Consider the following 15,541-nt stretch of genomic DNA (forward strand, 5'->3'; position numbering starts at 1 on the left):
GGATTCTCATCTATCGCATCGCCCTTGACCAAGTTGACTCAGAAGGGTGCTTCATTTGTATGGTCGGATGAGTCTGAGTAGAGCTTTCAGAAGCTCAAGACAACTTTGACCACAGCTCCAGTGTTAGTTTTGCCATCAGCTTTAGGTTCATATACCATGTATTGTGATGCTTTGAGAGTTGGGATTGGTTGTGTGTTGATGCAGGAGGGTAGAGTTATTGCTTATGCTTCTCGTTAGTTGAAGCCCCATGAGAAGAACTACCCCGTTCACGATTTAGAGTTGGCCGCCATAATTCACGTGTTGAAGATTTGGAGGCATTACTTGTATGGCGTATCTTGTGAGGTGTTCACTGACCATCGCAGTCTTCAGCATTTGTTCAAGCAAAAGGACCTTAATTTTAGGCAGCGAAGATGGTTGGAGTTGCTTAAGGATTATGATATCACTATATTGTACCATCCGGGAAAGGCCAATGTGGTGGCCAATTCTTTGAGCCGAAAGGCAGTGAGTATGGGAAGTTTGGCATATATTCCAGTTGGGGAGATACCTCTTGCAGTTGGTAAGGTTTGAGACACTTATTCTCTTTTAAGGAAGTTTAAGTTGGAAAAGTCAACTGTACATTGACTTATGAGTTAGAGGGATCGGATGTGAGTTCTGATGGTTTGGTTAGCTTCGGGAGGTGATTTATGACTTAGGAGTGTGATCAGAATGAATTTTAGAGGTTCGTAGTAGGTTTACGCTTGAATTGGCAAAGTTGATATTTTGGTGATTTCCGGTTGATAGGCGAGATTTTGATATAGGGATCGGAATGGAATTCCGAGAGTTGCAGTAGTTTCTTTGTGTCATTTGGGATGTGTGTGCAAAATTTTAGGTCATTCGGACGTGGTTTGGTTGGGTTTTTGATCGAAAGCGTAATTTGGAAGATTTTAGAAAGTTTGGCTTGAATCTGATGTATTTTGGGTGATTTAATGTTGTTTGAGGTGTTTTGATGATTGGAACAAGTTTGTATATGGTGTTGGGTTATGTTTGTGCTTTAGGTTAAGGTCCCGGGGGCCTCGGGGTGATTTCGGATGGTTAACGGAGAGGTTGGAATCTTGTTGCAGCAGCTGATATTGCTGTTTCTGGTGTTTTCGCACCTGCGGTTTAGGGGCCGCAGGTGCGGCACCGCATAAGAGGATATTTGGCCGTAGAAGCGGGAGAGGCTTGAGGAATAGGAAACCGCAGAAGCGGCTAATAGGATCGCATCTGCAGAATCGCAGATGCAGAAATAGGCTCGCAAATGCGGAATGGAGAGGTAGAGTCAGGAAGCGCAGATGTGGTAGAGGGACCGCACCTGTAGAGTCGCAGATGTGGCGAGTGGACCGCAGAAGTGGTATTTGGCCCGGTAAGTGAATTCCACAGAAGCGGAGGATTAGACCGCACATGCGGTACCACAGAAGCAGGTTTTGGACCGCAGATGCGGAAAGGCCTGGGCAGAACATATAAGTTATTTCATTTCGCAAAATTGAGCTATTTCACCATTTTTGACTTCGGCCTTGGAGCTTTTTGGGCAATTTGAGAGAGGGAATTCAAGGAGACTTCATTGAGGTAAGGATTGTGGACCTAAAACTCGTTCCTATGCTGTTATTTCATGTATTAGAGCTAGAAATCATGGGAATTAAGGGTGAAAATTGGGGAAACTAAGGCTTGAGAACTTAGTCCTTTAATTGTGGGTTTGAAGGACCATTTAGGGTCGGATTTGAGAACTTTTTATATGTATGAACTCGTGGGAAGATAAGGAACCTATTGGTATAAAAATTTCTGAATTTCGAGACGTGGGCCCCGGGGTCAGGTTTTGGTAATTTCGGGATTTGTGCCCTTTATTGATTGTTTTCACTTGGGCTTCGTTCCCTTAGCATATTTTAACGTGCTCATTTTGGTTTGGATTTGACGCGTGTGAAGGCTGATTCGAGGGGCAAAGGCGTCGCGAGCTAGAGATTTAGCCGGTTCGAGGTGAGTAATGATTGTAAATGATGTTCTGAGAGTTTGAAACCCCGGATTCCACATCATAGTGCTATATTGAGGTGAGATACACGCTTGATGACGAGCGTGGGGTCATGCACTATTGGGGATTGTGACTTGGTCCGTCCCGGTTGATGATTTTTACCGCGTATTTGACTGAAACTTATTTGCTATCATCATTATTTGGGCTAAATGCCATATTTGGGCTTAGTGCCAACTATTTGAACCCTTCAGGGATTTGTATTGATAATTCTTCACTATTTTGACTTTATACTTGAGCTCAGTCATGTTATTTTACACTATTTTACTACTCAGCAGTGTTTACTCAGATTTAATGCTTAAATGACATTTTAAATGATGTTTGAGCTGAGAAACATTGTTTTACTATTGCCCGATAGGCTTGTGATAATTTTTGACTAAGTAAGGCCGAGAGCCTATGTTGTGAGGAAACACTGATACCTATATGAGGCTGAGGGTCTGAGATATGTACTCCACAAGGTGGCTTGATTGATATGAGACCGAGGGCCTAGTTTTGATGCCACGAGATGGCTTGATATTGCGCTCGGGCCGTAAGGGGACCCTCTAGGAGTCTGAACACCCCCAGTGAGCGCGGGTACCCATTGTGATGTGAGATTGAGCCTGAGGGGCTGTTATTGTTCTGAAATGTTGCCTGAGGGGCGGATATGGTGATATTGTGCCCGAGAGGCGAACCTTTATGTGTTTACTTTCCATAATTGACTGTCAATTACTTGTTTACTTGTTGAAAGAGGATTTTTCTTGGCTTTTCACTGTTTTACTGCTTTTAAACGGTTTTACTACTTCATTATGGAATTCCTTGTGCCTTACGTGTTTTTTTACTCTCAGTTGTTATTTACATTTGTTATTCACTGAGTTGGAGTACTCACTTTACTCCCTTCAACCCTGTGTGCAGATTCAGGCGTAGCTGGTTCTGCTCCCGAGTGCTGATTCCTCCAGCTTCATTCGGACTTTCGGAGATTACGAGGTAGCTGTTGACGTCCACAGCCCCGTGTCTCTACTTCTTTATCGCTTCTATTTCCTTTCAGACTGTTGTACTAGCTATGGATTTAGCAGTATTGTATTATGACTTATAGATGCTCATGACTAGTGACACCTAGGTTAGGGCTGTGTATGGGTGTTTCTTCCGCGTATTCATGTTATCGTTGTTATTATTGGATTTAGTTTATCATGTTTAGACTGTTTCTTAAATACTTAACTGTTAATAAATTGGAAAATGGGAAGTGTCGGCTGACCTTGTCTTCACGAGGGGCGCCATCACGACCGGGTCCGGGTTAGGGATCGTGACATTCCTATACAATGTGAGTTAAATACATAGTTTATGGGTAGATTATAATGTGTAAATTAGTGAAAATAAGGGGTTTAGGTAAAAACCTAGGGTTTTGATAAAAACGAGATTTTACCACGAAAATGATTATGAAACTTAGTGAAAACTATATATTTATGTTCCTAAAGTTATGGGTATCAACTTTCTTGAAATATTTCTGGAATACAGGCACGTGGGCCCGAGGGTGAATTTTAGAAACCTTAAATTTAGGGTTGGGTAATCACTTAAATAGTTAGGATATAAACTTTTGAACATATATTGATTAATTTTTACACTATTTGAATAGTTTTGGATTGTTCGGCTCCGATTTGATGGTTTGAGCGCATTCTTGAATTTGGATGTAGGCTTTGATACGAGGTAAGTTTCTTTTCTAACCTTGTAAGAGGAAATTTACCCCATAGGTGAAATTAATTAAAAATGTTTTATTATTTGTGGGGGCTACGTACGCACGAAATGACGAGAGTCCGTACGTAGCTACTATTCCTGTTTATGTCCGGGTAATCATAGATTTGCACCATGCTTTGTGGACACTGTTATTTGATTATATTCGTTAATTGTATAAAATGGAACTAAATTGAGGATTTTTAAGAATTTAAAAACTTCAAGTTGAATTGTCTTTATTTTGAAAAGAATCAAGAAAGGGTTATCATTTATTGATAAATTATATTTGACTGCGTCACAAGTAAATTTTGTGAGCAGGGTAATTCTTTCTACTACTCTCATGGGAGCAGGTCGTTCGCCTCAGCAGGTTAATAGATGCATCTATGGTTCGTGTCGTTCGATCCTCGGCAGTGCACAGTTTACATTTATGTTTGATCGAGTCGAACGTCCTCGGCGGAATTCATGTGTGATAATAGAGCTAGAAGTCTCTTTCTATAATTTGTCTAAATTCATGGTTTGACAGATCATTTATTTAAATGAAGGAAGTGATTTGGTTTCATAATATGGTGAAAGAATTGTTCAATTATTTCTTGTTCTGAGTTTTATTGTTATTATTATATATCATGCTTAATTAGAATTTCATATTATCATATTGTTGGCCCTTAGTAACTGTCGGAATCGACCCCTCGTCACTACTTCTTCGAGGTTAGACTAGATACTCATTGGGTACATATTTTTATGTACTCACACTACACTTTTGTACTTAATTGTACATGATTTGAGGCAGGTGCATCTAGTCACCAGTCTGGCGCGCAGATTTGATCTCCATTTCGAGACTTCACGGTGAGCTACCTTCTGAACCGTTCTGTAGCAGTAGTCTTCTTTATGTTATATTTTTCTCTATATTTTCTTTCAGACAGTAGACTGGAATTCTTTTATATATTCTACTAGATTTCCACATACTTGTGACATCAGGTCTTGACACACACACTAGTAGACTTATAGTTTTGGATTTGTTTACATGATTTCGATTTGTACTCACTTGCTTCCGTTTAATTATATTATGTTTGCAAATCTTTAAATAGATGAGGACATGTTATGCACTTAGTAATTTATTTAAATGGGAAATCACTAGTTTGATTAGTGTTCGCTTGTCTAACAATGGTGTTGGGCCCTCTCATTGCCTATAATTGAATTGGGTCATGACATATACTTTTACTCTAATTGATACCTCAACTTATTATTTTATTGTCGTGTAATTTATGTGAAAATTTATTATTACTTTTTACTTTAATAAATTTTATATTTATCTCGTTAAAATTTGATTAAATGTCTTAATTTGTATAAATACAATATATTATATTGGATCTCATAAACTTCTAAACTAAACTCAATTAATATTCTATTTTCACAACCTCTCCACTATTTTACCTTATTTAAATCCTAAATTGTCTTAATAACTCATTTGACATTTTGCTATGTTCAAGTTGGAATTGTGCTTAATTGTATTTAAATTATTCATCATTTCATGGTAAGGATGAGAGTAAAAGCACGAGGGTGATGCCGTTCCATTTTTGTATTATATTATTACTCTGAATGTGTTGTTGCTCAATTGATTGATTGTTTGCTCGATGTCATCCGTGTTCTCATTATTTTTATCGGAAAAGGGCCTAAAATGCCCCTGAACTATCCGTTTTGGTACAATAATGCCCTCCATCCACCTATTGGGCCAAATATGCCCTTTCGTTAATGTTTTTGGCTCACAAATGCCCTTTGAGTTAACGGAGGGACACATGTCATCCTCCTGTTGGCCCATTCTAAATATTTCTTAATTAATTAAAAAGACCCATTATTCATACCCGAAAAATAATTTTCTAAAGCAATTTTTCTTAAACTTTTTTTTACTAAAAACTGAAGAAAAAAAAAGGATATTTTTTTCAGTTTTTACAAAAAAAAAATAGATTTTTTTACTAAAATAATCAGTAGATGTAAAAAAGTAGATGTTTTTTGCAAAAATCAAAATAAAAAAAAAATCCACTTTTTTGCGAAGTTGGATTTTTTTTGGAAGCCATAACGTGAAAATATTGAACCAAAAGAACAAACATTATAGAATCGTTTTCTGCTTTTATGGAAGCTTGTAATCTGTGTATATAAATGGTTAACATAGGACCAATGCACATCAAAAAACATGGATTTTTTTTCCAGTTTTTTAAAGAAATATTTTTCTAAAAACTGGATTTTTTTATTTATTTTTGATTTTAGCAAAAAATATCTACTTTTTTCCAGTTTTTTCAAAAATATTGCTTTAGAAAATTGCTTTTTAGATTTTTTTTTACAAAAACATTATTTTAGTAAAAAAATCTATTTTTTTGTAAAAACTGTAAAAATAATTCCTTTTTTTTCTTCAGTTTTTAGTAAAAAAAAGTTTTAGAAAAATTGCTTTAGAAAATTATTTTTCGGGTATGAATACTGGGTCTTTTTGATTAATTAAGAAATATTTGGAATGGGCCAACAGGAGGATGACACGGTCCTCCGTTAACTCAAAGGGCATTTGTGAGCCAAAAACATTAACGGAAGGGCATATTTAGCCCAATAGGTGGATGGAGGGCATTATTGTACCAAAACGGATAGTTTAGGGGCATTTTAGGCCCTTTTCCGTATTTTTATTGTTGATTTGTATTAGAAATCCTTCTATTATTGGCCTTACACTGATACTTTTTCATGGTTAGCTTCATGTAACATATTGTACAATTTCATATGTTTGGTAGGTATTCTGACCTGGCCTCATCACTACTCTACGTCTACGGAGATTAGGCTTGATACTTACTGGGTATCAATGCGATGTACTCATGCTACGCTTCTGCATATCTTTTGTGCAGATCCAGATACCCCCAGAGTTTTTGATATATTCTTCTTAGTTGATCGAGCATTGTTGTGGAGACTCAAGGTTTACCTGTTGTCGCGTTCGTAGGTTTTGGAGTCATCTTCTGATATTTTCTTGCACTATTGATTCTACTTTGGAACAGTTGTATTTAGAGATTTTCTAGTAAACTTTGTAGAGCTTGTGGCTTGTACTACTGATTTTGGAATTGTAGAAAACTTCTATTTCATATTTGAAAAAGAAAATATGTTGAATTGCCACTAATTCAGTAAGTGCTAGGCTTACCTAGTCCATAAGACTAGGCGCCATCACGACATCCTACGAATGAAATTTTCGGATCGTAACACATTATATAGAGTTTCTCATGGCACGAAAATACCAACAATTTATTTAATCAAATAAAGGATAGAAATCAAGAAATAGAGAAAAATAAAGTACTCTATTCAAGCCTCCAAAGTTTAATCAAAACCACCGAGAAACATAAAAGTTAAGACGTAAAATTGAATAACTGAAGTATAGTTCTATAATAAGATACACCTTTAATTAAAAATAAATATGAGCATCAATACTTTTACATGTAACTTTGTAACACGTAAACTCCTCATGTTGACATCCAGTAAAATTTTGAGGAGACTTATTACTTAGACATTATTTCTTTTTGAGGGGACATATTATTAAAACATTATTTCTTTTTGAATTTAAATTATATATACCGTCAGTATAAGATATTTTTACACTATCAAATCACCCAAAATATTTCTTTAAAATATGAGATTTAATTGAACCATAAATGTGACTCGATAGTGTAAAATTCCGTACACTAGCGATATATATAAGTTAAACTTATTTATATGTGACGGCCACCAGTACCACTTTCCCTATTGCTATTGAAGTACATAGCAGCAACAGGCGAATTGAGATCGTAAAACCTTGCAAAGTCTCTTGTGTTAAAATTCTCACGAGAATCAATTATATCAGGAGCATTCACAACATCTCGAGTCAATTGTCGAAACAGCACAAAAATATAGCGATGAATTCCCAATGAAGGTCGTGGACTCTCGTATTGTATAATTTCATTCCCTGTAGTGCAGTATCCACCATAAACTAAAAATAGTCGACATATATATATTGTATACAATAAATCCGACGGTTATTTGTTTAAAGATCTTTTTTTGTATGTACATATATGCAAAATTAATCTCTTTTGCTGCCTCTCCCCATTTTTTGGTTAGATATAAACATATATGTAACATATTTCTTGTCCGAAAATAGAAATGCCGGTTAAATTCACTCATGGTTAGGAATTATAACAAGAGTCATAAAATTATTGTTTTGTTATATTAAAATAACCGAGTATAACAATAGAATCACTAATAATCTCACTCCTACTATAAGAGTAAATTTATAAAACTATTTACATTAAAGAAACTGAATGATATATATATATATATATATATATATATATATATATATAATGAACCAAGTAATAAAAATTTGGAAAAATGACACTGTATAGCCGCTTTCGAAACAATAACCGATTTTTTTTTAATATTTTTTGTATATCTATACAGTATGTGTGTTATATATAAAAATTATACAAATTTTATATACTTTTCGGCTACTGAATGTAAATAATTTTTGGCACGGGCTAAAAGTAATAATACCCCTAGTTAATATCCTACCTCCACCATCTTGTAATTACCGGGTATTATAAATTATACTTTATCTGAGAAAAATCCGCTTAATGTCTTTAATTATTTATTAATTGGTCGTAAATATTGAATATAGATAAAAAATTTACAAATATTTTAGGACTGAACATGATTCATGATTAATCTTTTGTGTAAGAAAACTTACCGAAGTGTGCTCCTGTGGTTGCTGGGATATTTGTGACCAGCCTAAGCAAAATTAATAAACGAAAGTCATGATTAATATTCTTTTTTCTTTTTCACATATAGTAAGACTTAATAATCTTTAAAATGAAGCACTAGATCATATATAAAAAGTTCAAATTTTTTACAACTAATTACCAAACTCAGCCAAAATTTTATAATACATTTGTTTGAAGGTTTGCATGTAATAATACACCTACGCAAAATTTTGGATATTATTCTCAGTGAAGTTTAACTGTAAAAGTTTGGATATTATTCTCAGTGAAGTACAACTGTAAAGGTTTGGATATTATTCTCAGTGAAGTACATTTAATTTAAAGTGTGATTCATTCCAAAGCTAAGAATATTATTCTCTTGATAATTTTTTCCTTTTTAGCACATGCAAAAAAAATAATATTTTATTTTTAATACGATAACAACTACTACTACTATGACTATGTCTTAATCCCAAATAAGTTTGGAGCTTTTTAAATTATATTTATATTTAATATTAATTTAATTTTAAACGTGTATTTTATTCTATGACGATTTATAGTCACAAAAATTCTATGACTTATTTTCGACGACAATTTTATTTTATTTTTCTTAAACTTCATGCGAAGTTATACACTATCACGTAAATTGGAAAGGAGAGAATATTTTTCTCTTTTAACAAAAAGAAAAGAAAAAATAAAAGATGGATCATAATTTTACCAGTGGAGATACTCCCTCTGGTTTGGATTGCTCGGGGTTGGAGCATCTGGATCCACCATAACCTTCCAAAAAAAACATAGAGGATTTCAAGTATCTTGAAACCAACACCAAATTAAGAATTAAGGTGTAAAAATACATTAAGGATTTCTCTATTATGCATGTACGGATGGTTATCTATAAATATATTTTACGTGAACTGATAGTGTAAAAATACTTCGACTTTCTGCATATACTCCATTATATATATCTAAATCTAAATTTAAAAGGGGGAATCTAAGCACCATTATATTGTTTATCAAAATAATTTTACTCCCTCTGTTCTGATTTTTTTGGTGTTGCTTGACTTGATACGAAGTTTAAGAAGCAAATGAAGACTTTTAAAACTTATGGTTTAAAATATAAACCATATAAATATTTATGTGATTGTAAATTCTTTCATTAAGGGTAAAGTCAGAAGTTTAAAATTAAATTATTTCTAAATAAAAAAGTATGACATTCTTTTGGGAACAGACTAAAAAGAAAAGTACGATACATAAATTGGAATAGAAGGAGTACTATATTCACTTATGGAGTAGCTAGTAAGGAAGAAGAGACAAAAAAAGTACAATATGGTGCCCAAAGCATTCCTCATTTACGCAGAGCTTGAAGAAGACTCACGCCCCAAGGAGTAGCTACCTCCTTAAGGATCAGTGACTAATTTCATGGCTCAAACTTGTGATCCATGTAGGTTACATGTAAACAACTTTACCGTCGTTTCAAGATTCCAATCCGTCAAAGAAGAGACAAACAAGAAGAAAGAAAAGAACTGCATGAACGCGTGATGCCTTGTGTTAGGTTGTCTACATCACATCTCTTGGGTGTGGTCCTTCCCCGGGCCCTGTATAAACACGGAATGCCTTGTGCACCGGGCTAGCCTTTTAAACTCGTGATTCATAAATCATATAGGTTATATAGTAACTTATTCCAAGACTCCCGGAAAAAAAAGAGACAAAAAGCAAGAAGAAAGAAAAGAACTTTACGACATATAAATTGAAACAAAAGGAGTACTATATTCACTTATGGAGTAGCTAGTAAGGAAGAAGAGACAGAATAAAGTACAATCTGGTGTACAAAGCATTCCTCGTTTACGCAGGGTACGCAGAAGGCTCACACCCCAAGGAGGTGGCACTCTGGTACAACGATCGGTGACTAATTTCATGGCTCAAACTCGTGATCCATATAGGTTACAGGAAACACGTTATTCTAAGACTAAAGAGCAGTACTAAGCTCCCGCAATGAACGGAGTCCGAGGAAGGGTCAGACCTCAAAGGTCTATTATAAGCAGCCTTACCCTGCATTTCTTTAAGAGACGATTTCCGCAGCTCGAACCCGTGAGGTCATATGGTATCAACTTTATCAATTACGGCGAAACAGGAAGAAGAAAGAAAAGAACTTTACCAGAGTGTAAAAAGTGCGAAGATCATCTCCTCCCACGTCAACCCTAGGTTGGTGGACAATTTGTGAAGGCCTCAAACCACAGCCATTGTAGACTTGCATCCTATTATTGTAAACAACATTAAAGTCTATAGACCTTGTAAATGGATCCAATACATCTCCTATAACACCAGATACTATTAAAGGATCTAGTCTTGACATTTTGATGGTGTGGAATTTTTTACAAATTTATCTCAATTTTTCTCTTACATGAGTATAGGAGGAGGTAGCTATTGCTATTTATATATGTTATGTCTTTTTTTACAATCATAAGAATCTAAACTTTTTAAAGCTTTTCTCTTATGGAAAAATCATATTCTGATCAACTACGAGTTGCAAAAATAGACAGAACCTTTAGCCATGCATGGATTATGGTAATAACAGCCTCCCTAGAAAGAATAACTAACTTAGATAGCCGTTCATCCAACTGGCGGATGTGTAATATATATAATTCGTGTATAATTTGTATATAACTGTTTATAATCGGTGTATAATATGTGTATTACCGCAAATAACTTCTCTATTTTCATAAGGTAGGAGTAAGGTCTGCACACACACTGCCCTCCTCAAACAACACGTATGGGATTGCACTGAGTTTGTACTTTGTTGTTGTATATTCTAGTTCGGAAAAGTAAACGGTAAATCTGGCCGGCTATTTGTGTAAAGATCTCATGTCACTCATTCTATAAAAAACTCACCCCTGATGTTTAGTGATATTTACACTGAGCTAATGAATGAAAAATTTGTCTCTCATTCGGATATTTATTTGCTTAATCATGATTAAGTGATATATATTATTACTTTTATAATTTGTAACTGCCAAAATTAAATTTGTTGGTTTATAACCAATTTAAATAGTCTAAGTTCTTCTATAATAAAACCGAATTAAGGTGCTAGGCATGAGCTCTAAAGAGTGTGTCATCATCTCTTCTTAAAGTTTAAGTTTGTACGAGAGCACATACTTTTTATTACTTAATTATATTTTAAACAAACGAAATTATGAAATCTTTGTTCGAAAATATGATATCTAGATCTAGGCTTCTCTTAACCTATTGCATTTTTGGGGTGTGAAAGATGATGAATGAGCAAAATACTCTCTTATTATTGTCGGGTGTTTCTTTTTGTATCAGTTTGTTTAGTGAATAATTCTTTTTTTATTATTATTATTTTTCTTGCGATTGATGAACCTTTAGACTGCAATCTAAATATTTTTTTTGAACAAACTAAAAATCTTACGAGAAAATGTTAGATCACAATCTAACATTTTATAAGTTATTGCAAATATTAGACTTCAAACTGAAAATTATATGAGCGATAAGAATCTAACATTCTCGGAAAGGAATAATTTTTCAAGAGATATATTTGGACTCTTTTTATAAAGTCAAAATCTATACAGTAAATCAGCCCAAAATGCAGAAGATATACTACATATGCTACGAGTTTTTTAAGTTAAACATGAAAAACGATGCCTCTTTCTTTAAAACCACATATGCTATTCTATGAATCATATGAATAGATGAAAAAGGATGTCCTTTATCACCACAAAAGCCTAAAAGACCTCTGGATTCCAAGGGATAAGAATCCTGATCAAAATGTTTTCTTTATTTATTGGGGCTTTTAATTAGTGAAGCCAAAAAATTTGAGAGGAAAAGGGGAAAACAACACATCTATTATTCCAGCAAATTCGGAGGTATGGATTCCAAACTATAACCTAAAAGAAAAAGAGGAAAACAATTATGCTGACACATCAAATATATATATTGTATTTATCATTCGTGGCTATACTTTAAGAAATTTTTTATCATTCGTAGATATATTTGAATTTTATAGCAAATTCATGATATAAGAGATTAATTGTTTTGAACTGAAACAAAAGAGCAACAAGCTCATGCAACTCAGTTGGTTAAAGCGCTCGCTAAGTTAGCGGAAGTCTTGAGTTCAATTTTCAACAAGAGCATTTTATATTTTTTTATGTATTTCTTTATTTTACCTTGGTTGTATACGCAACGAATACAGTCGATACACCCTGGCATATATAACTTGTATTTTTTGTATACACACGTGTATTTGCATTGTTTACAGTTGCTATATGTTGTATTCGTTGCGCGAATGAATACAATTGCACAAACGAATACGGTTGACACAAGTTATATTCGCTGCGTGTTTGAATACAAGTTATACAAGTTAGTAATAATTGAATTGTAAATATGAATGGTAATTAGGTAAACGATAGTTACTACGCTCTAAATTATAGCATTTTATAAAAATTCCTCAAGGAAAAAATAGTCACCTTTTTTGCTGTACTAAATAAACTTTTCTTATATCAAGGCCGATTTAACATTCGATATTGTTGGGCTAAGTCAACCTAATATCATAGTGATATTGTCTTCTTTGGGTCAAGCTCACATTATTTTTTCTAAAAAGCCTCATACCATTAATAGATCTTTACACTTTATGTGTAAGCTTTCAATCTTTTCAGCTATTAATGCGAGACTTTATTTGCACACCCAACAATCGCTCATTCAAACTAAGTTCCACGTGGCAATCTACAGGTTAATTTTCGAGATTCATTATGTGCCACCCACATTGTTAGAGGATTTATGGCAATCAAAAACCGCAACTAGCTTTTTTTGTGTGCCTATCTCTAAGCTCGTAAGGGTAAGCAAAAGGAGCCAGGACCATCACTCTGCTATTGTCATACTTGTCTCACTGAACCTGGGCTCTAATATCAATTGTTGAGCTCAATTAGCTCGAAGTGGTGTGATATTTTTCGCTTTGGGTCAAGCCAAACAATTTTTCCTAAAAGACCTCACACCAACAAGAAATTATTTCACCTTATAAGGAGGCTCATAATCTTTTCAACTACTAATGTGGGAATTTATTCGCACACTCAATAGTTATTATCTTTTCAACTACTAATGTGATTTTTTTTTAAATGGTCATTTCAATTTCACATAATCGTATGTTTTTGATTTAATATATTTTTTACTTCCATTTCCTTTGATTCCTCTTTGATCCCCTTTGTTGGAGTTGTTCCTCTTATCACGACATGGAATTCCCATCGTCGGGATCGTGATGGCGCCTAACATTTCACGTGCTAGGAAAGCCAACGATAGAACAGTTTATCCATTTTTAACAGTGTAAATTAAATGAAGAGAAGAACTGAAATAATTGCAGAAATCCAAAGTAAAAATGTGGAAGCTATAACAGCCAAACAACTGCTAAAATCTTTGGACCCGGTATCACAAGTGCACGAGCTACTAGAATAGTACATTTAAGGATATGAAATAACATAAAGTTGTCTGAAAAGAAGGTAAATAGCTAAATAAAAAGAGAAGGGGACTCCAGTAGTTGCGGGTGCTGATCAGTTGTACCTCAATTTTGTCCAATCCAAACTCACTAATAACTACCGTTGGGATCGACTCCAAAATATGCACAAGAAGTGCAGAGTGTAGTATGAGTACAACCTACCCCATATACTCTGTAAGTGCCGATCCTAACCTCGACGAAGTAGTGACGAGGCTAAGGCAGGTCACCTACACTACAACCTGTACGCAACATATAATAAAGAGAAAAATAAAAATACAGAACGAAATAAGACAGTCAACTAAAAATAATAGTTACAGCCTTAAGACATAAGCCAGTGTCATTTAGAATTACCAAATCCTTATAGTTCCAAAGGAAAATACCGAAAACCCACACAACTCAAGGAATAAAAACATATAGTTTGTTGCGGCGCGCAACCCAATCCTATTGTACAACACATAATTCTCCCTTATTTCACCGTAATAACATCAAAAACAGTAAATAATATATATATGTTGTGGAGCGCAACCTGATCCATCCATATATCAATATCAGTATCATAATTCACCCTTATTTTATCATATCAATCTACCCTTATTCCACTTGTTGCGGTGTGCAACCCGATCCTACCGTACAGTATAAATTCACCCTTATTCCACCATATCAATCCACCCTTATTTCATCTGTTATAGCGTGCGACTTGATCCCACCATATCAGTACCAAATACTCAATGTGCACAGTCAAATTAACAATTCAAACCACGAAAACCTGTAACGACCCGATCAGTCATTTTGAGCATTTGCACTTTGCTCGGTAGTTTGGGGGTACGCATAGCTCCGTATGATGTATTATGACTTGTGTGCAAATTTGGGTTCATTCTGAGTTGATTTGATATGTTTCGGCATGAGTTTTGGAAGGCGAAAGTTCGAAAGTTCATTAAGTTTTATTTGAGGTGCATTTCGTCGTTTCGATATTGTTATGTGTGTTTTGAGGCCTGAAGTTGGTCCGTATTATGCTACAGAACTTTTTGGTATGTTTAGACGGGGTCCCGAGTAGCTCGGTGAGTTTCAGATATGTTTGGATTGTGTTGTGCTCGTTTTTCTTATGTTTCGACGTCGTTTCTTCAATCACAAATGGTATACCAACTTATCTTGTTTTTAAGCCTACATTTTTGCTATGTTTGAGTGATAAAATCATGTGTTTAATGATTTACTTCTATATTACAGGTTCTATGTGATTTAGAAGTGATCTTGAAGAAACCAAGTGAAACGAGTCAAAAAGAAGCTAAAAAGAAAAAAATCTGGAAAGGGGCCTCAGTTGTCACAATTGCGTCATATATATGGGAAATGCGAACAAAGCAGCCATGGGAATTGCGAGTGGACCTTCACAATTGCGAAGGAATACCGATCAGGCAGTCTTCGCAAATGCAAAGAAGACTTCACAAATACGAAGTCAACCAGGGCAGTCAACCTTCGCAAATGCGAAGTCCTCTTTGCAAATGCAAAAGTCAACAGTATGGTCATAGTTCGCAAATGCAAACTTGTGTTTGCAAA

The 15,541-nt window shown here is 34.8% G+C and overlaps 1 protein-coding gene across 1 annotated transcript; it reads right to left on the reverse strand.

The window, feature by feature from the left end:
• Positions 1-7,099: 7,099 nt before the first annotated feature.
• Positions 7,100-10,918, reverse strand: LOC104222479 (protein VERNALIZATION 3-like). Its single transcript, XM_009773706.2, has 4 exons — positions 10,646-10,918; positions 9,209-9,270; positions 8,481-8,521; positions 7,100-7,703 (listed from the first exon to the last, which is right to left on the reverse strand). Exons 1-4 carry the CDS (start codon positions 10,841-10,843, stop codon positions 7,471-7,473), a joined length of 534 nt encoding a protein of 177 aa, XP_009772008.1. The 5' UTR covers positions 10,844-10,918; the 3' UTR covers positions 7,100-7,470.
• Between the last annotated feature and the right edge of the window lie 4,623 nt (positions 10,919-15,541).

Source organism: Nicotiana sylvestris, chromosome 5, assembly GCF_000393655.2.
Source record: "Nicotiana sylvestris chromosome 5, ASM39365v2, whole genome shotgun sequence".
NCBI classification, from domain to species: domain Eukaryota; kingdom Viridiplantae; phylum Streptophyta; class Magnoliopsida; order Solanales; family Solanaceae; genus Nicotiana; species Nicotiana sylvestris.

What these genes read in the sequence shown, in the direction of transcription:
- LOC104222479 (XM_009773706.2), bottom strand. Translation starts at nt 10,843, where the DNA reads ATGTCAAGACTAGATCCTTTAATAGTATCTGGTGTTATAGGAGATGTA. An exon ending in CAGAGGGAGTATCTCCACTG is followed by an intron (nt 8,522 to 9,208) that starts GTAAAATTATGA and finishes AATTTTGCTTAG; the next exon opens with GCTGGTCACAAATATCCCAG. An exon ending in AACCACAGGAGCACACTTCG is followed by an intron (nt 7,704 to 8,480) that starts GTAAGTTTTCTT and finishes ACTGCACTACAG; the next exon opens with GGAATGAAATTATACAATAC.